The following is a 22,417-nucleotide window of genomic DNA, read 5'->3' as shown; positions in this document are numbered from 1 at the left end:
GTTGAGCTAGAAATAGAGTACTTAAATAGGGTTAAGCAAGTCTATGGAAATCAACAAAATTATAACATTTTAAGGAAGCATGTGCAAATTCTTTTTCCCAGGAAGTGATTTTTTTTTTAATGCAAAAAGATAGCCCTGGGAGAGCTTCTTTAATATCCTCAGTCAAAACCTGATCACAAAGCATTTTTTTTCTTACCAAATTAGAAATAGGTGTAATAAATGTTTTGGAGTTTCTAAAAAGCAATGTTGATTATGATGAGAGTGGGTGGAATCTCAAGAAACAAGGTATTTCATTGCTTCAAACCAAGTCTTAAAAAAAACCTAAAGGAAAATAATTATGCAATCAATAATTTATTAAACCTCCATTTTGTAAAGCCAGTTACAAATTAAACAAAGAAGTGCAGAAATAAATCTGCAATACAATTAAAGTCTGTTACATTCCCAATTGGGTTTCAGCTGCCTGCAGCAACCCGTGAGCCAGGATATAGCAGTACAGTAGTATTACAGCTTCAAGGGAGCAGAGGAATATATCATGGAGACTGAAGTCCAGGTTTCCTGCAAGTGGTGCCCTCCTCCATGTGTGAAAACCTAATTGGCACACTCCAATATACAACATGCCAGCTGCAGTGACTGGAAATTCTTGCTCCATGAGGGCCCTCGGTTGAGAGGAAGCCTGTCTTTGTCAACGTACTGAACCAAAAAAAACCGGGGTCACATGTCCTCTTCCACCAGTCTCCCCGGTTCCATGTTCATAAACGGAAAAGATGCAAGAAAGGGCAACTGAATGGGACTCAGCCTGGCATATTAAGGCAATGTCTATACAGGTGAAACTTGAAAAATTAGAATATTGTGCAAAAGTTCATTTATTTCAGGAATGCAACTTAAAAGGTGAAACTATAAGACTCATTACATGCAAAGCAAGATAGTTGAAGCCGTGATTTGTCATAATTGGGATGATTATGGCTTACAGCTCATGAAAACCCCAAATCCACCATCTCAGAAAATTAGATTATTACATGCAATCAATAAAACAAGGATTGTACATAGAACAATATCGGACCTCTGAAAAGTATAAGCATGCATATGTACTCAGTACTTGGTTTGGGCCCCTTTTGCAGCAATGCGACGTGGCATGAAAGCTATCAGCCTGTGGCACTGCTGAGGTGTTATGGAAGACCAGGATGCTTCAAAAGCGGCCTTCAGCTCTTCTGCATTGTTCGGTCTCATGTCTCTCATCTTGGCAATGCCCCATAGATTCTCTATGGGGTTCAGGTCAGGCGAGTTTGCTGGCCAATCAAGCACAGTAATCCCATGGTCATTAAACCAGGTTTTGGTGCTTTTGGCAGTGCGGACAGGTGCCAGGTCCTGCTGGAAAATGAAGTCAGCATCCCCCATAAAGCTCGTCTACGGAAGGAAGCATGAAGTGCTCCAAAATCTCCTGGTAGACGGCTGCGTTGACCCTGGACTTAATGAAGCACAGTGGACCAACACCAGCAGATGACATGGCTCCCCAAATCAACAGAGAATGCGGAAACTTCACACTGGACTTCAAGCATCTTGCAGTGTGTGCCTCTTCCTCCATACTCTGGGTCCTTGGTTTCCAAATGAGATGCAAAAGTTGCTCTCATCAGAAAAGAGGACTTTGGACCAGGTCTGTTTTTCTTTAGCCCAGGTAAGACGCTTCTGACGTTTGTTATTCAAAAGCGGCTTGACAAGAGGAATACGACATTTGAAGCCCATGTTCAAGATCCATCTGTGTGTGGTGGCTCTTGATGCACTGGCTCCAGCCTCAGTCCACTCCTTGTGAAAGTCCCCAATACTTTTGAATGGCCTTTTCCTGACAATACTCTCCAGGCTGCAGTCATTCCTGCTGCTTGTGCACCTTTTTCTTCCACACAACTTTCTATTAATATGCTTTGATACAGCATTTTGGGAACATCCAACGTCTTTTGCAGTTACCTTTTGAGGCTTTCCCTCCTTATGGAGGGTGTCAATGATGGTTTTCTGCACAACTGTCAGGTCAGCAGTCTTTCCCATGATTGTGATTCCTACTGAACCAGACTGAGAGACCATTTAAAGGCTCATGAACCCTTTGCAGGTATTATGGCTTAATTAGCTGATTAGAGTGGGACACTTTGAGCCTAGAATATTGCACCTTTTCACAATAGTCTTAATTTTCTGAGATTGTGGATTTGGGGTTTTCATGAGCTGTAAACCATAATCATCCCAATTTTGACAAATCACGGCTTTAACTATCTTGCTTTGCCTGTAATGAGTCTATCTCATATATTAGTTTCACCTTTTAAGTTGCATTACTGAAATAAATGAACTTTTGCACGATATTCTAATTTTTCGAGTTTCACCTGTAGATGAGTTGTGAAGTTTAGATCCCAGCCTGACAGATATAAATCACAATTCATGCACCAAATATTTGGGGGAGTCTCTTAATTATTCCTTCATTGTGGCAGAGAATGAAAAGATGGCAATTGTGGTCTTCTGAAATTCTGTTCATCTGGCCATGTTCCTCATTTGCAATCCCAGAGACAGGGAATGGAAGGTCATTGCTTGGGAAATCTTTAGCAGAGGTCTATTTTCTATGGGTTCTGGGAGGGCTGGACATTCTGCAGCACACATAAAATGTAATCTTATCCTCTGGATGAACCACGGATAAATGTTTTTCTGTCGTGGCACTTCCCCAAATATGCAGCATTAAAAATTCCCAGAAGGTAGTAGATGGAGTCTCTAGTTCAGCATTCCTTAGCCTGGAGAACTCCAAGAGCTGAATGTCTATGGAGCTGAAGAAGCTTCTTGGATAAGAAACGAAATGTCTTCAAAGAAAAATCACCAGTCCAGTTGTCTCTTGGAGAAAAAACAAAGTCCCTTTGGGACATCCAAGAGCTGAAGTTCATGCATCAGGAGAAAGCCCAGTCTGGGAAATGTTGCTTAGCTGTATTAGGAGTGGCAAACATTCTTACTATGACTGAAAGTAATATAAATTCAGGATTGGGCGCACAATTCAAGAGCCTGGATGTCTCAATTATAAACTCTGAAATAATACTTACATTGGGACAGAGGCTAGATAACATTGTGCTCTGATATTTTGATTCTTTTTAGTCTCAGCTGCCATAGACACAAGAAAGGGGCTGGGAGAGTTTTAATCCAAAGCCTCTGCACAGCACCAAGAGAGCGGCAGATATTCATATTTTGAGACGGGCTTCATCATGTCCCTAATTTCTTTGATTTCTTGTTGCTATCAAACCCAGGTAAATTAGATCTGAAGATAAACCTGTTTATTTTGCAGAAACAATATTGAGGGCTCAGAGCCTCTATTTTCTTAGCAAGGAATTCAGAGCATCTTATCACAGTATTTTGTGAAAAGGTTTTCAAAAATATTTTCAGTGCAAGTGAGCCAATGTGTTATTTTCTACACAAATCACATTTAACCTTAGGCTCAGAGTATCTGTCTCCAGCCTGGCACCCTTTAGTTATATTCAGTTACAATTTCATCAACATATCTAGGAGGCATCAGACCAGAGGAGAATGCACTCAGGCTATTTCTGCCACCAATTCTTCCCATTGCTTAGATATGATGGCAGTGCAGAAAAAAGAACATTAAAAAAAATACTACAAAGTCCAAACTCCTTGCCAAGGAAGAAAAGAGAATTCACAGCATACAGATGAATATAAAATTTGACTTTATCCTCTGAATGAATCAGATAAATATTTTTCTACTAAGTGGCACTTCCCCAAACATGCAGCATGAAAAATTACGAAGGACTTCCAGAAGGAACAATGCCATGTCTTTACAATTATGCAGTCTTGTGACAAGCTGATCTCCCATGTAGCAGGAGTCCCAAGCCTACAGACGTAGTACTGAAAACTGATTTGGAAGTTGAAGACATTGCTTGAAGCCACTGGAGATAGTAACAGTCTTGGGAAGATGAAGTCTGTTGAGATGTAGCAGCTCATTCCTGAGAAATCACACATGCTCCACCCAAGGAGAAGAGCTAACAAAATCTCTTTCGGATGTGGAATTCTTGCTGATATTAACTTAGCAACTCTCCTGCTGCTTTTATTGCAGAAAAGGTTTTCACATGATGATCTTTCAAGCAAAAAATGGCTCTTGTGTTGTCCTTGCAGTAAGATCTGACCCACAAGAGTGGGCTCAGGAACAACCCACATAAAACTGTCTCAGGATCTAGCCTGTGATGTTCTGATTTTAATTATGAAAGGTCTGGATGTTCAACCCTGACCCTTCATTTGTCTGTCAGGCAGATACTGGAAGGAGAATTCTGGAGTAACGGTTTCTTACGAAAACGAATCTGCTACAAATTTAGCTGAGTCACACCACAGATCCTTCTCAGCAGCATAATTCACTCTGCAAATCCAATCACCTCATCCAGATACTCCCATGGCTGTCCAAGCTGGTGGCCGATCTGATGCTACAGCATTTCTTCACAATCATGTTGATGTAGGCCTTCATGATTTTAATTATTTCTCCCACCTAATGAAATAAAGAGAATTATCAGACATCTTTAGTAAACTATGAAATCACTGTGGATTCTCACAGGGTCCAAGACAAGTTGAAGGCATATTTTACAAACCAACCATGCTGGAAATAGAAATAGCACTTAGACTTATATACTGCTCCACAGCCGTCTCTTAAGCTGTCTGCAGAGTCAGCATATTGCCTCCATCGATCTGGGTCCTCATCAACCTTGGAAGGAAGGTTGGAAGTCTGAGTCAATCTTTAGCCAAACTGCCAAACTGCAGGCAGTCAGCAGAAGTAGCCTGCAGTACTCTCACCACTGCGCCCCCAGGACTCATGCTAGATTGTGATTGAAATGTAAGCCTTCAATATGAAATTTAGGGTTCCTCAGATGTGCAGTGATATGTAGCATCTATAATTTCCAATAAGCATAAATAACAATTACACTGGCTGGAAGTAACAGAAGACGAAACAAACACACATGGAAAGTATTCAAGCTAAATCAAGTAATCAATTAAAGCTTTATGGCCTGATATTGTCCTTGCTAAACAGTTTTTAGGTCATTAATTTTATTAAAATTCTACCTTTCTTCAATGTTTTAGTAAGTGCTCAAAACGCCCATTTTACAGCTTGAGATACGAGGCATAAATAGATTTAAAAAATTTGTACTGCTATCATCATCTTAGAAAAGAAGTTCCCTTCTTTTCCACTAAAAAGAATTTGGAGAAAGCTAACTATGGCAGTTTTAAAAAATTATTTGTCTCCGAAGTGGGGCGTGGGACAAGACACCAATGGGTATTAATACAGCCATTAGCTCAGAGACTGAGGTAGAATTTGAGGCCACTCCCTCTACTCCTCCTCTTGACTCTCCAGATTAACCTCAGTCTTTGGCCCAGAAGGAGTACTTTTTGTTGGCTCTCCATTTGGTTCGAGACAATCACCTTTCCTAATTTGTTCCTTCCTAATTCTTGATTCCTTCCACCTCGCTCATCTGAGCCTCTGTGAATTGCCTTTATTGCACAAGCTCTTCGCTATGCAAGGTTAAAGCCACGGCTGATCTGGACTCCCCAGACTCCAACCAGGCAGCTGCCACTCATAGCACCAGTGGTGAGAAGGGGCCTTTTCATGGGCCTCATGTGGAAAAGGAGGAGATTTCTACCCCAGATCTCTTCCTGGAAGTGCTAAAGTCTCAGTGGGCTAAGCCTGGTACCTTCCCCACCCCAGGGAGCAATGATCGCAGGTTTTACAACCTTAACACTACCTTCGCCCAAGCCCTACAGATTCCTTCCATTGATGCTCCAGTGGCACGCCTGGCCTCTTCCTCTGCGGTGGTGATGGGGGACATCTCCAACTGTCTGAAGTCGGAGGATAAGAGAGTGGAGTTGGTCATGCTCAAGACCTTCCAGGCCGTGACGTGGGCGATCAGGGTGGCAGCTGCAGCTTCCTTCTTCAACAGGTCCACCCTGCTATGGCTGGAACAACTCCGGGACAGGATGCCAGCGTCGGACATGCGACTGCTGCAGGACATTACAAAGTTGATGGCAGCTACCCAGTTTTCGGCGGATGCCAAGATTGTTGCAGTTAAGTATTCCTCCAGAGCGCTGTCCTCCTCGGTGGCCTCCAGACGCTTGCTGTGGCTGTGCAACTGGCAGGCTGAGTCCCGGGCGAAATGGCATTTGGCAGGGGTGGAGTACACGGGCAACAAATTATATGGCCCTTCCCTGGACCCCATACTCATTGAGGACAGGAACAAGTTCAAGGTCTTCCTTTCTACGTCCAAGCGTTTAGACCACCACTCAGCACCCTATTCCAGGAGGTCCTCCAGGAGGTCCTCCTATTGTAACCCTGAGCAAGAATTCCAGCAGCTGAGGTATTCTGCCCCCAGATTCCCCAGGCAGGGGGATAGACAATTCTCCAGGGATAGATTCAGATTCCAACAGTCCAGCAAACATCCCTTTTGAGGAGGGGGCGGCCTCCCCTTCAGCAGGCAGAAGTGATTTGAGCTCGGATCACCCGATTGACGGCCGCCCCTCCTTGTTTGCGGATCGCTGGGATCGCATCACCACGGATGCATGGGTACTCCAAACTGTTAAATCCAGATTGTGGCTGGAGCTCCGCTCCCATCCCCCAAATAGATTCCAGATCTTCCCCTCCTCCAAGAACCCGATCAAGCGCTTCCTCATGCGCAAGGCCATCCGGCACCTACTGGACATCAAGGCAGTGGAGCTGGTTCCAGAGGGGGAGAAGGGGGTCAGGATTCTATTCAAACTTGTTTGTCGTCCCCAAGAGCTCAGGGGGGTGGAGGGCTATCTTGGATCTCAAGCTGCTAAACTCCAGGCTTGTCTACCATAACCTTAAGATGGCTTCCCTCAAGTCTATGCTGGAAGGGATCAGGCAGGGGGACTTCCTAGCCTCAATTGATCTCACAGAAGCCTATCTACACATCATGATTGCCCCAGAGCACCAGAGGTTCCTTAGATTCTCATATGGGGGCACCCATTACCAATACAGGGCCCTCCCCTTCAGGTTGGCCTCTGCCCCCAGGACCTTCACCAAGGTACTGGCTGTGGCAGCAGCTCACCTTTAAGCCCATCCGGTCCAGTTACATTGCTACCTTGATGACATCCTCGTGCTAGTCACGTCGGCTGACCGGGCCGAGAGGGATCTGGGTCTCACTATCACCACCTTACAGTCCCTGGGGTTCTCGATCAATCTCGAGAAAAGCCACCTGGTTCCCACCACCAGGCTCCAACATTTGGGGACCATCATTGACTCGGTGGAGTATGAGGTGTTCCTGTTTCAGGAACGCAGGGACAGTATTGTAGAGCTGATTCAAGAAATTCGCAAGTCTCTCTCTGTTTCCGTAGCTCTTCTTTCCAGGCGCCTTGGCAAGCTCATCTCATGCATTGGGATAGTGCTCTGGGCCCATCTCCACGCCAGAGAACTGCAATGGTTCCTGCTTCCACATCAGCGGGACGGGATGAGCGACACAAGCTTCAAGGTCCTCATGACACCCCAGGTGCTGCATTCCCTCCGTTGGTGGATATCTCAGGCTCTGGCAGACCTGGTGGTGATGTCGACTCTTCCCCATTGGAGGATCCCGCGGGAGGAGGTGGCCCTGCGCCAGGGGAGCCTGGAACACCCGGACTCAGAATGGCTCCACCTAACCATTTGGCGCTTGAGCGGGAGCAGCTAAGGGAGGCCCAATTCTCTGCCAGGGTCATCAAAACCATCGAGGCGGCTAGAAGGAACTCTACTATCTGCATCTATGATGCTATCTGGGCTTCCTTTGTGGCCCGGTGTCGGTCTGCGCAGGTAGAACCGACATCGCCTCAGTCCCTCAAGTGCTGGACTTCCTCCAGGATGGCTTGGAGAAAGGGCTGGCCCACAGTACCCTCAGGAGGCAGAAAGTAGCCTTAGCCACAGTCCTTGGAGGGGTGGGGTCCCAATCCTTATCCCAGCACCCGGTCTTAAAGAGGTTCCTCAGGGGGGCAGCAAATCTTTGGCCTCCAGTGGTCCACCGCTTCCCCACCTGGGACCTTCCCATGGCCCTCCAGGCTCTGATGGAGGTGAGCTTGCAGTTTCTGACACTCAGGGTAGTCTTCCTCGTAGCGATTACCTCGGCGAAGAAGGCGTCCGAGCTCAATGCTCTGTCCACCAGGACAGATCCCTGTACCTTCCACGACAACAGAGTCGTGCTCAGACTTGATCCTGCCTTCCTTTCTAAAGTCAACTCCCCCTTTCATAGGGCTCAGGAGGAAGTTCTACTGGACTTCTGCCCAGCTCCTTCCAGAGGATTGGACATAAGAAGGGCACTGCATATTTACCTGAAGCGCACAGCTGCCCTTAGATGGTCGAAGGCGCTTTTTGTCTCCTTCCAGCACTTGACACAAGGAGCAAAGGTATCTCCAGCCACCATCAGAAGATGGATTAAGCTATCCATCTCCAAGGCCTATGAGGTGCGAGGGCTCCCGGTGCCAGAGGGCATCACCGCACACTCCACCAGGAGCACGGCTACCTCTAAGGCCTGGCCCACCCAGGCACCCATCACGGATATTTGTAGAGCATCCGTCTGGTCTTCGCCCTCGCCCTTCATTAGGCACTACCGGCTGGATGCCTCTGCCTCCGCGGAGGCATCCTTTGATTGGAGGGTTCTTCAGGAAGTGCTGGACACTTGGTGGGCTCAGGCCCAATGATCCCTCCCATGGACATCTAGCTTTGGTATGTCCCATTGTTGATTCCTCCCATGCCCCACTCTGGAGACTGTCAGTTGGTCTTACCTGAACTGCATGTCTTGAAGGTGGCGTGGGAGTAGTCACTTCCCAACTGTTCAGTGCGCCTCTGCACATGAGGGGCCTGAGCTGGTTAGTTACTGGTCAGTCAGGGACCAGTGAAGGAATTGGTGTGTTTTCCTGTTCCCTTCTTTCCCAGGTTCAGCCTCGACTAGACCATCAGTTAATCTGGAGAGTCAAGAGGAGGAGTAGAGGAAGTGGCCTCAAATTCTCCCTCAGTCTCCGGGCAAATGGGCTGTGTTAATACCCATTGGTGACTACTCCCACGTCACCTTCGAGACATGCAGTTCAGGTAAGACCAACTGACATTCTCACTATTGCTCAAAAACTCAGAAGCCCTTGCTGATCTATCCACGATTATCCAAAGATATATTAAAAATTTATAGCTTGTTCCTGCTCTGAACGTGGAACAAATAACAGAAGACATGGTCTATGAAGGGATTGCCTGATATTCTTACCAGCCACCTAACTTTCCAATTGAAGTTATATAATTAACTGCTCTGCCGTATCCTTTTTCTAGCCTGGTGGATCTTAAACTCTGGTCTGGGAACTCCTGGAAGTCATTGAGACCCTTTCAGGGGGCCTGCAAAGTCAAATATTCTAAGCTTTCTCAGTTTTAATACCTAGTACAGTGCATATAGGGATGCGGTGGCTCAGTGGCTAAGATGCTGAGCTTGTCGATCAGAAAGGCTGGCAGTTTGGCAGTTCAAATCCCTAGTGGCGCGTAACAGAGTGAGCTCCCGTTACTGGTCCCAGCTTCTGCCAACATAGCAATTCAAAAACATGTAAAAATGCAAGTAGAATAATTGGAACCACCTTTGGTGGGAAGGTAATAGCATTCCATGTGTCTTTGGTGTTTAGTCATGACCACGGAGACGTCTTCAGACACTGCTGGCTCTTCGGGTTTGAAACGGAGATGAGCACCGCCCCCTAGAGTTGGGAACGACTAGCACATATGTGCGAGGGGAACCTTTACCTTACAGTGCATATATTGATAGGTTTACTGTACTAGAATCCTTTTTCAATCCTTTTTAAGAATGTCAAGTGGTCCTGTGATCAAAATGTTTGAGAACCATTGGTCTAACCCATCCTGCCTTAGAAGAGTCATTTTTGAGCAGTTTAAATTCTTGAGACAAGAATGTCCTAAAATGTACCTGAGGGGTTTCAAAGTACATCTCTCTTTCATCCACAGTCAGCTTGAAGGTGTTGGGCTGAGGAGCTCCAAAGAAGATAATCTGCTCATACTGGAAAGTTTCCAGAGGCTTTGGCTCTCCCCGTTTGTACAGTGACACATTCTCCGTATTGACGCTGAGCCAAAGGTCATTTGGAAAGCCCCCTTCTTTGCACTATATGAAAAGAACCAAGAAGTGTTAGCAAACAGGGAAGGTATAACTGAGGAAACTGCTTTTGTCCAAAATTGACAGGAAGTACGTGATGTATAAACAGATCTTTTTCCTGCTCCAGCCTCAGCCTCTTTCAACCCTTGTCTTTTACCACTAGTACTTTTTAAAAAAATATTTCTCAAAACAACAGGTGAAAAGTATTACATTAAAATGGCTTCTTTCTTACTCAGAAATTTTCTATGCAATCTTTTAATACAAGGACTTTTCCAACTACAAAAGTCTCCATAGGAATGAGGGAGGGAGGGAGGGAGGAAGTAAGTTTTGGGAGATGAAATTATCCAGGCCTTAGCTTGTTCTATACTTTCTGCTGAGGGTTTTTAGCCACTAATGTCACTTTAAGAGTTATTACATGTGTGGGATCAATTGGAAAAGGAGCAATGGGAACTTTGGAAAGGGAAGAAAATTGGAACTTTTTTTTTAAAGTACAAATATATCATTTAATGATGTCTTTCAGAGTGCCCCCCCCCCCAGCAAGTTACTAGCTCAGATGTGTATGCTCGGTATACCATCTAATGCCAAACTCTAGCAATTGGACTCCACCCACTTTCGTAGTCCTTTATCCAGACAGGACATCAGAATATACCATATTAAGAGCCACTATTGTAATTGAAGCAATGAATTTTGAAAGAAACCACCCCTGTTAAAATCCCAGCTTAAGTGTTGAATATTTCTGCAGCCAAGTGATAATTTGAATCTGGAACTCTCCAGTTCTGCTGCTGAACTTCTTCATACAAGTTCTTCAGCAAGTTATTGAACAACAGGTACCGTTCCTAACAGGGATAACACAACCATGTAAGATTTTTTTTGAAAAAAATAAAGATGCCAAAATAACATGCATAAAAGGTACTTTAGAAACTGTTAACTTAGGTGTGAGAGAATTATCTACAGACAATTTGAGCAAAGGGGCATAGTAGGAATTTTTAGAAAAATATCCTGGGCACATGACCAAAAAAACCCCCCAGCAATGTGGGAATGCTAGATCACAAAGTGACTTTCATAGTGGGCACATCCAGTCACAAAATAAAAGACGAGCAGGTGATCCCAGCAACCAAGTAACTTTCCTATGATCCTGAATACAAAAGGTGTCATCTGAATCTCACACAATACAACACAAAACTGGAATCAACAACATGCAATACCGCATGTTCACCCCCAGCTTCCTTCTTTTCCTTATTGCCATCCCAGTTTTCCTCTTTACCTTGTGAGCCCTCCTTTCCTTCCTTCCTTGGCAGCTGGGAATACTGAAAAGGCAAAACCTTTTGTTTCGTGCTATGTTTCCTTCCTTGGATTGTTTGTCCAAATGGAACACAGAACTAGAAGATGTCAGGTGGACAGAGAGGCCAGTATTTCACACACGCACCAAAACCAATTACGAGATTGTGGGGGGGAAACACAAAACATCAGGACGACACTTGGGCTATGGGTGGAAGCATGCAGAGGTAGTTCTGCTGCTGAGCATCACAGGGCTTTACCCCACACATGCTTCCATACCTGCTCTTACCTCAACATCAAAGAGGGTGGAGCCATAACCTGACCATTCTTTCATGATTGCCATGTAAGCCACCATGGCCTGTTGCTGTAGCAACCCCTGCAGTTTGTTCCATTTTTCTGTGATGCTGGCCCGAGCTGCTGACAGTTCTTCTTTCACCCACATCTCTACCATTTGCTCCTCTTCCACTTTTTGCTTCTTCACCGAGCCTGTCTTGAAGCCACGCTTCAGAGTGCCCTCCAGGAAGCTAGTCCGCCTTCTCTCCAGAACTTGGCTGCTGGAGCCGCTACTCTTCATCGACTGCAGAATTTTTGACTTCAGACGGTTCACTGGATAGACGCTGTCAAGGGACCAGGAGATTTTGAAATAGTCCCCATAAAGATACTGCAGTCTCAGTGATGCCAAGTGTTGCAGGGTCTCCTCTGGGCCGGGGAAGTGACCATCAATGAGACTTTCATGCGCCTGGTAAAAAGTCAGAAGTAACCATTATTCCCAGCCTTTTATATTTATTTACTAGCTGATAAGCCAATGCTGCCTGGGTATTTATTTATCCCAGCCCTGCTTCCATGAACATTGCCGCAATTTGTTGTAATGTTGGATTTTCCACCTTACGAGAGGGAGCCGCCTTGTGGAGTACTGTGAAGCCGTTACCATGGCAACTCCACAGCATTGTACAGTAGACACCATTTTAAGGCAGTACGGTAGAAGCCATTTTAAGGCACAACAGGCTCTTAACATACCCCCAAGGGGTGTTAGGGGTGTCTTACCCCCACAGTATTTGTTTCCAGAGGATAAATAATCTGTGTACCAAGTCTGGTTGAAATTGCTCAAGGCATTCCAGAGTTATGCTGGAAGATGCACAAATACACACAGCCATTTTTATATAGATAAGGTAGTGGAGTGCAGTATCGTAAATACTATCACATTTCAGGATACACCTCACAGGTGATACTAGTACTGAAATGTGCAAAATGTGAGCTTGCAGCTATTATGATTAAAACCTGTAAGATATTCAATAGCATAGACTCTCCTGACTTTGGAATTTCATTCGTAATTACAATATTATGATTCGTGTCTTGTTTTCTCAGGTAATGTAAATCAATCTGGCTTGTTCGCAGCAATGTGCCAAAGCAGGCTAATTCTTTTCATCTCATTCTGATCCATCTAAACACCAACTACCTGAGGTGTTGACGTAAAATCCTTGGCCCAGTCAGCTCCTAACCCAGTCCTGATCAATGTTCCTGGCAGGATATACTCTCACTAACTGCATCAAAAACTCCCATTTTAGGGAATATAGAATTCCCACCTATTTTTCCCAATTCTCTTTGGTTTTTTAATAAGCTTCCTATCTATGGAATGCAAGCAAGGCTTCATCACTTCATTGCCCACCTTTCCAACTGGCTGCATTCTGGTACTGAATTCTGAAATAGACATGTTTTTCAGCCTCCCAATATCTCCAATTTTTTGTCAAGGACTAACTAGGTGAGCTTTAAAAAATTGCCCATTGTTGATTGAGTTTGGACGTTTGCTTGGCATTGCTGACAAACGGAGGGTAGTTTCACCTAAAACAGGCTCCTTGGGCTAAAAGGAAACCTCTCCAACCCCACTGCTAGTTAAGTTCTGTCATTTACTAACATGCTACATCCATCTTTGACCCAATGAAGTTGTATGAATCTAGCTGCTTAGTCAGTCTCATGGAAGGGTTACCTGCTCAAACATAAAGGCAAATTCCACTCCCTCCTTGGGAACATTTTCAACATCAAGAAAGCAATAGAGTTTAAAATACAGCTGCCAATGGCCGTCCACATCCTCTTCCATGGATCCAGAAAGTCTAAACACATAGGAGGAGAGTTTGGTGATCATTTGGATTACAGATCAAGAAGATGACTGAGATATCACAGGTATGTTACTGAACTTCTTGCCACTCCTTCCACAACATTTAGAAAAGCTCAGCACATGGTGCACCACCAAGATTTTTGTATCACTGCAAATAGCAGCATGAGTGGGACAAGGCAAGTTATGAGATGTTGATACTGCTTGTGGCAAGTGACTTTAGGCATAATAGCTAGGTAATATATGGCCCACATCGGGGGGACGGGACACGGGGGGGACAGAAGAGGCTTAAAATCACTTCATCCTCCATTTTCCAAGATTCATTTGTAACTTTGTGAGTACAAATGTAGATATATGAAGCATGGTATTGAAAATGAGCCATAGCCTTCTTAGCAAGAAACACATACTAAATTCTTAGCAAAAAACTAAGTCTAAACTTAAATAGAGGGGCTGAGGCCTAAATAATTTGTGTGGTTATTTTCACATGATGGACACTCAACTTTACAGATATGTCTCACACACCTGAAGTCCCAAGTATAGTGATTTTTCCTACCTCTCAAACTTGGCCAAAACATCTGCTACAATCACCCGGCTCTCAATGGCTTTATCCACATGTTTATTACGCTCAAAGAGGGCAAACATATTCCGACTGTCTTCCATGGCCAGCCCCCGGATCAGCTTCTCTACCACCTGAAAGTAGAGAGAGAAAGTAGGAAAATTGAGCCCAACCAAGTTATTCTATCATTGTTCAACAACGGAATTGGGCAATAAGACGTGATTGGGAAAAGCTACAAACAGATTGGAGAAAGGACTTACATTTTGAGGCAGAGTTTCTAAGGAACTGGACTACAGATCAGAAGGGAAGAGAGAGCTTCCATTTCCAATATTTTAATTCTTTCTTGGATCAATCAGTGGAGACAGCAATTATAGGGTTCCTAGGCAGCCCAACTTTAAAAAAAAACTTCTATTCTTACCTCCCCTGCACTGGTGTGAGAATTGATAGTGATCTGACAGGAACCTCCTCCGTGGCAATAGACAGTAGTGGTCATTTCCTCCCGTGCGATAAGTGCTTGTATTTCCTCCTGGGAGGGGACAAATTCTCTGCTCTTGGTTCTCTTCAGGGAATCAGTGATGAACTGAGAATACTGGTCTACTTCCGTGCCCAGAAAGAAATCTTTTACTCTGGGATGGGAAAAGAAGAGATACAGTGTCCTGTAACATGTTTTGAGATTCGGAACCCTTCATCATTTGTACATGGCAGAAAAGAAGCCAAACTCATTCAAAGGCCATAAATTACTTAAGAGTTTTCTGACTACAGGGCTAGTATTCTGTTTTCATTTTTACGGCATCAGGGAATAAAGAGCACAACTGTGTAATAAAGTAGAGTTCCCTAATCTTTCTAGGTTGGTGACCCGGAAGTGGGAGGGGCATGTGCAAGTGCATGTGCGAACAAGGCTGTGAGCATGCATGTGACGCTCATGACGATGCTTGAACATGTGCAAGGCTCGTGGCAACACTACTGCCCGCACAACACTTGTGGCAATACTAGTGCGAGTAGGAGGGTGCAGATGGGTGCATGGTGACCAGCCACTCACATAGCCCGATGGTCAACAGGCCACGGCCCATAGGTTGGGGACCCCTTTAATTAAGTGTTAGGAGAGGCAATGCAAACATATCTCATGGGGGGGGGGGGTGTCTTACAATATACAGGACATAAAGCATGGATCAGAATCTCTCCCAGCAACTGGTGTAGTTTTAACTTTCAACTGTGATCTACACCCAAGGGCAACGGGTATAAGCACGAGTGTGCATAGAATACCTCTTACCTCCTGAGATGAAACTTGAGGTAACGGAGGATTCCCCGGCTGGGAAGGAAGGTACAGCTCATACAGGTCATGAGCTGCCAGTGGTGAAGGTTACCAGGGCTGTTGGGCTGTGGCACATGATTGGTTTGCTTGATCAGCTGACAATAGACTTCATCGCGGAGGCCCCTGAGATCATGGCAGGTCTGAAGGATGCCCTGGATAATGGGGATAGGGTCAGACACGGACTCAATCTCCTGAAGGGAGTTGAAGATCTTCATGGCTTCATCCTGAAGACTGCTATAGCCCTTCTCTTGCTGCACTGTAAGAGAAAAAGGGGCACAACAACAAGGCAAGGGAGACGACAATCAGTACAGTACCTCTTTGAGAAATATTTGTTTGTCAGGCAGTTTCACATTTAAATATAATAATCTTATGAAAATTACATATATGCCCCTCAGGGGTTTGCAATACAGTTATTCATGTCCATTCTAGCCTTCTCTGAATTGATATCCACCAGATGTCTAAAATTTGTCTCATTTAAAATTGAAGAGCCGAGGTGGTGCAGTGATTAAATGCAGCACTGCAGGCTACTTCAGCTGACTGCAGTTCTGCAGTTTGGCTGTTCAAATCTCACGGGCTCAAGGTTGACTCAGCCTTCCATCCTCCCGAGGTGGGTAAAATGAGGACCGGGATTGTTGGGGGCAATATGCTGACTCTGTGAACTGCTTAGAGAGGGCTGAAAGCCCTATGAAGTGGTATATAAGTCTAACTGCTATTGCTATTGCTATTGTAAGGGATTTTGATAGATGAAATTGATCACATCTGGACAGTGCCAGATTAGGGGAGATTCACTGCAGTCCCGCAGAATAGTGAGTGCATAATCGCTCTCCTAGATCAATGTAGAATTCTCCCCCACTTTTCCATCTGGAAAGGCACTAGATTCTACACTGCTCTGAAAGGCAGAAAAAAGACAATCTGAGCTAAGGAGATAACTGATGCAATAAGAAATAGAATAAAATTGATTTAATTCAAGTTAGAAAAGGGAAGCAAATTACCAGCATAATTCTTGAGAGCTGTCTGGGTAAGATATATTTTAAATAATATTGCTATTATTAATTGCATAGTAATGATTTCTAACATTGTGAATAGAAGTGTGCCCCCTCCTGTTTACAGAATAATCTCAGTTTTGAATGCTTAATCTAAAGGCAACAGCACTAAAAACACTGGTTTTTTTTTCCCTTATGTACACTTATGAATTTGTCTCATTTAAAATAATAGATCTTTTGCTTTTTAATCAAACATCTATAGGATTGCACTGTTCATTTTTACAGTCTTTTAGATATGAGACTTGATACTCCAGAACTTTGCCCTCTCGCCAGCTACGTTTTGACAATTATTTCCCCCTTCCCCCCACTTTCTGACTTGGTTCCTCAAATGTCAAAACCATAGTTGCTTACTGTTGATCCCGACATCTCCATAAGGCAGAGGCAGCAGTGGTGAGTGCAAGGGATGCTGGGTGTATCTCAGGATGGGATTCCTTCGGTAGATTTGTTCTACCACTTCAGAATTAGCATTATTTTCCTGAAGTAAACAGAGGGGCGCAGGGAGAGAGAAGGTGAGTGACAGAGATGTTTCCAGTCGCTTTGCCTTTTTTCCTCCCAATATACAGGGTGTACGTACCAAAAACCAGGCAATAAGTTTTATTTTTTTCCAAAGAAAATATTACTGTTAATGTTGAAAGGTCATTACTTTTAATTATTTAATTATTACAGTAGTTGAACCAGCAATCTTTTACGTGTGACATGTATGATGTACTAATGATCTAAGCCGCTGATGCAACATAATAGGCAGCCTTTATATTATGCTGTACATATATGTATCAAACACACCATGAAGGATCTACTACTGTAATTAAAGTCTGTGCTGAAAAATGCATATGCAGCTGTATAATATTATCAAATGTCCCTGATTGAGTGATGGGGATAGAATAAAGAGGGTTTCACACATTAAAAAGTGCATTTGTGATTTAAAAAAAAGAAAGGCTGGTCAGGACTCTGGAGTTATGTTCATATCCAGAAGGAGATTAAACTATGGCTTCTGTGTACAGCTCAATTAAGATTTTGTGGAACTCACCCTAATGTCACAAATAAGTTGCTGTGTGGGAGTTTCGATGGGAACTTTGCTGTCAATGACTCCTTGGATGGCAGAGGCCCAGCGCATGGCTTCATTCAACAACTTCGTGTAGAGGTGGTATGAATGCTTTCTGCCATGCACAGTGATGTTCCAGTAACCTGCTGGCACAAACACAACCAAGATGAGTGTGTCACTATTTCAGACCAGTAAATAACAAGCAAGGCAATGGAGAAGACAGGAAGAGGTGCTACTCAGCCAAGACATGGAGGCAATTTGTTGTATTCAACTCCAGTGTGATGTAATGTTAACTGTGCAGCCCAAAGGCTCTGAAAGCTATTGGTTCTGCTATCAAAATGCTAGTTAAAACCTCTTTGATGAGGACTGCTCCATCCTTCATTGAATATGGAAACCTATTTTGCTCCAAGAAACCAATGAATGAAGTATTAAGATCTGCCAGTTGTACAATTTTGGTTCAAGAAGCATCTGGGCTTCTCAAGTATGAATGCAGAGCTAAGATCTAATTATTTTTTCTGGATTTTTTTTTCTAGCCAAGCATGGAAGGTAATCAAGTTGTTAGAGGGGAAGCGGAGCAAATCGTTTCTCCTAGCAACCTTAATTTCCTCTGGATGGGAAGAGACTTCATTCTACTAATCCAGCATTCAAGGTAAGTGTAAAAGTCGGTTCTGTTTTTCTAAATGTGAATGAATATATAAAAGAAAGACCAACTGTATGCCTGAACCTAGTCAAATAATGATATGATATGTGAGAATATGGATGTGTAAGAACTCACCCACCCACTGTTCTGATATAACCCGTTAATTTAGCTAGCGCTACGTGTCTCCCAGGTTTCATTTTCCTAGTCTGATATTATTGGCATGTACCTCTTAGCTGAGCTGAAGTCGTCCTCATGGTTATCAGTATATATAAGTCTTTGACTTCCAAGAGTTTGTTTAGTGACCATTCAAATTTGTAATGGCACTGAAAAAAGTGCCTTATGATCATTTTTCAGTTTCAACCTTTGCAGCATCCCCATGATCATGTGATCAAAATTCAACTGCTTGGCAACTGGTACATATTTATGATGGCTGTGATCCCCTTTTGCAACCTTCTGAAGGCAAAGTCAATGGGAAAGCTGGATTCACTTTACAACCGGGTTACTAATTTGTTAACTGCAGTGATATTAACAATTGAGGCAAGAAAGGTTGTAAAATGGGGCAAAACTGACTTAACAACAGAAATGTTGGGCTCAATTGTGGTCGCAGGTCGAGGACTACCTGCATTTAACAAACTGATTTAGTCTATTTCTAGAGTCTGGGCGTATCTACAACATAGTTATACTTTTTCTACAATAACTGTATCCAGAGTAAAAGGTATTTTTGGGTGATGTTATGGCTAAAGGCTACATTGGACTCATTGTTGCTTTTATGGAATTCCACGTTCACATCAAGCTGCTTTACAAAGTAGATGCTTTTAAGTTTTAATTTTGCCATGTTTCTTTGTATCATAAATATCTGTGAAATATGTTGATTATATGGGCACCTTCTGACATTCTGCCATTCAAGGATTTTTTTAGTATCATTTTTTCATTTTTGTTTTTCATAGGTTCATGTGCACTTAATGATTTACAACTATTTCCAAAGATGAGTTTAATTTCATATATTTAATTGATCAGTTAATCGACCTTAAATATTATAACAATTGTAAATTTTCTATTTACTAATATTATTTTTCACACACTATGTTCTTTCTCACCTTTTTTCCTTTTCATGTAGCCATTTATTTTATTTAAATATTTTAAAATAAATGAAATAAAATTTTGCCATTTCTGCTTTACATGCAGCATAAAAGCATTTTCCCACAACGTGTTGATTATGCCCATGTCCAATGGCAAATGCAGACACATTTCCACCTATTTATAATTGTACATAATGAATGCAATAAAACCCTCCAATTTCCTTATAGATAGCTCTTACCAGTTTCTTTGAAGATTCTTTCATTGGGCTGGATCACTGAGCAGAGGCTATTGAGAACAAGTGTCCCGAGCTTGGTGGCGGTGCGTTCAGAAGACTTGTAGTAGTCAAGGGCAGTGCTGGTCAGTACAAACCAGCGTTTCTTCAGCTTCAGGGACAATATCTTGTTGTTGCTCTGGACCTCCTTATGTAGCCACCCTGACAGGAAATACAAGATCCATGAACTCAACAAAACTTGTGCTCCTTTAGTACATCTATGCTTCTGGCTGGAGAGGGGGCTGTAGTGAAGCATCGGATCTTCCTTTTTTTAATTTCTAGCTTCACCTTCTGACTTTCTACGTAAAGTAATTGCACTAAGATTGTACTATATGATGCTGCAGGTGGCTTCCAACAATTTGGGGTGTGGTGTCTTCTAAAAATTGCCACCAAGTAATCATTCTTAATTTGACAAAAGAGGAAAATTATTAATCCACGAGGAATAATTATATTTCATATATTTTAAGTACATGAATCGACTGTTGACTTACCTGAACGGTCCTTCTATGTGCACTGCGAGGGGAATCAAAGCATGGGTTAATTTTGTCCATTAGCCCAAAGACTGAGTTATGCAAATTGATGGACTGGTTCAGTTTTGCACGAAGGTTCAGACGGTTTGAGAGATGCAAAAGAATTCTAGAAGTCAAGGGTAAGTCAGGATGTAATCGGAGAAAGGTAAGTCCAAGCCCAGAACAACCGAAGCCGAGGGCGGGTTTCGATTCCCCTCGCAGCGCACATAGAAGGACTGCTCAGGTAAGTCAATGGTCGTTCTCCTGTGAGCTGCTTGGGGAATCCAAGCATGGGACATTCCCAAGCAATAAACTTCAGGGGCGGGAACGAGGCTGGTCTGGTGTCATAGCTGAAGAAGCCACCCTTTATAGCACACGCCGTCCAAAGGATGCCTCAGCCGAGGCATAAACGTCCACTTTCTAATGCCGGATAAAGGGCGATGGTGATGACCAGGTCGCTGCCCTGCATATGTCCTCCACCAAGGCTTGCTTTGCCCAGGCCGCCGTTGTGGCAGCAATCCTGGTAGAATGGGGAGTGATGGAACTGGGAACCAGTCGGGACTGACAGTCATACGCGAGGGCAATGCACGCTTTCAACCAGCGGCCGATAGTATGACAGGATGCCTTCTGGCCCATGGTGGCTGGTTGGAAGGATACGAACAGGGCCTCCATCCTTCTGAACGATGCAGTGCATTGCACATAGCGGCAAAGTGAACAACGGACGTCAAGATGATGGCAACGCCGTTCTTGGGGGTGAGACGTATGTGGGCAGAAATCCAGGAGAGTGATCTCTTGTGATCTGTGGAACCACAAGTTGACTTTTGGAAGGAACATTGGGTCCAAAAGGTAATACAACCTTGCTCGGATGGAAGATGCATAGGTCGTCCAGGACGGAGACCGCTGCTAACTCGGACACCCATCTGCCCGATGTGTTGGCTACTAAAAAGATAGTCTTAAGAGTCAGTAACCTGAGGGAGATGGTCCAAATAGGCTCGAATGGAGCAGCTGTCAGGGCTTTGAGCACCAGGGAAAGGTCCCTGGTGGGATAGCGATGAATGATGAGTGGACTAAGATTCGATGCCCCCTTCAGGAAGGCCCGCACCCTGGGTGTTGAGATAGGGGGTGGCCCCGCCACAATTTGATGGCGGAGGGTGTTAGGTGTTAGCACCTTGTCCATGCCAATCTGTAGGAAGTCTAATACCTGCGGTATGGCTGCCTCGGTTGGGTCTGCACCTGTAGCTTGACAGCATCTGCAGAAGGTGTGCCAGGTAGCCTCGTAGATGCAGATTGTTGACGGGCAGTGAGCCACCTGGATTGTGGAGATGACCTTGTCAAAGAAATGCTGTTGACTCAGAATCGCCAGCTCACGTGCTACATGGCTAACTGTAATAGCTTGGATTTGGATGGATGAGGGCTCCTTGCGAGAGGGCTATCCGGTCATCCGGAATTCTCCATGGGCACAAGATGGACAGATGGACGAGGTCGGCATACCAGGGACGCCGTGGCCACATCGGTGCAACTAGTAGTACCTCGCCCGTTCCGCTAGAACCTTCTGGATGACCAGCAGTACAATTGGCAGGGGCGGGAAGGCATAAAGGAGGCCCTCTGGCCAAGGGCTGCGAAGGGCGTCGATGCCTTCCGCCCCTGGTACCTGAAACCTGGTGTAGAATCGCGGCAAGTGTGTGTTGTCGGGTTGAGCGAACAGGTCCACATGCTGTTGACCGAAGCGACGGGACAGCTCTTGGAACAGGGCTGGGTGTAATCGCCACTCCGCCTGATCCACCGTGGCCCTGCTTAACCAATCCGCTTGGACATTCACAGTGCCCGATATGTGTTCCGCTCGGACTGACAACAGATGGTTCTCTGCCCAGTGGTGCAGACGTTCTGCTTCCATCATCAGATTTGGACCTCGTGCTCTCCTGGCAGTTGACATGCGCTTTGGAGGCCACGTTGTTGGTGAGTATCAGCACATGGTTAGATGTCACCAGGTCTCAAAACCGCGGAAGGCTAGGCAGATAGCCCGTAGCTCCAGCCATTTGATGCTGTTCCTCAGCTCCTGGGCGATCCAACGACCTTGCGCCACTTGATCCAGGGCGTGGGCTCCCCACCCGAATTGGCTCGCATCTGTTGTAACTATGATCCGCTCCGGTTCTTTGAAGAGGCATCCCTTGAAGATGCGGGCTGACATCCACCAACGGAGCGACAGGAACACCTTGGTCGGTAAGTGAGCCCTGGCCTGAGAGTGACTGGTGTGAGCCCTTTGAAAGGGGAGGAGAAACCACTGGAGTGGTCGTGTGTGGAACCTAAGGGACATCTATGCAAGATAACTTCCTTAGAAGTTGGGACAATACTGAAGGAAGGTGATCTCTGATTGAGATCGAGAGAGAGGGACACCATACATGTTTCCGAATTGATGACTGTGGAATCGGAGGACAATTGAGGGGAGGTGGAAGCCCCA

General features: G+C 44.6%; 1 protein-coding gene and 1 long non-coding RNA gene across 3 annotated transcripts in view; one reads left to right on the top strand and one right to left on the bottom strand.

Moving 5' to 3' along the window:
* Positions 1-4,750: 4,750 nt before the first annotated feature.
* Positions 4,751-10,350, top strand: LOC116512082. 2 transcript variants are annotated; one of them, XR_004255810.1, is made up of 3 exons: positions 4,751-7,508; positions 8,921-9,073; positions 9,974-10,350. It is a non-coding gene; the product is annotated as an uncharacterized LOC116512082 (long non-coding RNA). The 2 variants fall into 2 exon arrangements; XR_004255809.1 differs by having other exon boundaries at positions 4,751-9,073.
* LOC116512071 (unconventional myosin-X-like) overlaps positions 9,724-22,417 on the bottom strand; it is a 76,555-nt gene continuing 63,861 nt past the window's right edge. Inside the window, exons 31-39 of the mRNA XM_032222350.1 lie at positions 19,418-19,612; positions 17,445-17,605; positions 16,769-16,892; positions 15,333-15,630; positions 14,481-14,688; positions 14,060-14,196; positions 13,381-13,504; positions 11,686-12,135; positions 9,724-10,127 (exon numbers count right to left, since the gene is read on the bottom strand). Coding sequence (XP_032078241.1) covers positions 9,822-10,127; positions 11,686-12,135; positions 13,381-13,504; positions 14,060-14,196; positions 14,481-14,688; positions 15,333-15,630; positions 16,769-16,892; positions 17,445-17,605; positions 19,418-19,612 — 2,003 coding nt within the window. The 3' untranslated portion in view covers positions 9,724-9,821. The remainder of the gene's footprint in view (positions 10,128-11,685; positions 12,136-13,380; positions 13,505-14,059; positions 14,197-14,480; positions 14,689-15,332; positions 15,631-16,768; positions 16,893-17,444; positions 17,606-19,417; positions 19,613-22,417) is intronic.

Source organism: Thamnophis elegans, chromosome 1 (genome assembly GCF_009769535.1).
Source record: "Thamnophis elegans isolate rThaEle1 chromosome 1, rThaEle1.pri, whole genome shotgun sequence".
NCBI classification, from domain to species: Eukaryota; Metazoa; Chordata; class Lepidosauria; order Squamata; family Colubridae; genus Thamnophis; species Thamnophis elegans.
Note: the sequence above shows the minus strand (reverse complement) of the source record. Positions and strands in the feature narration are given on the sequence as shown.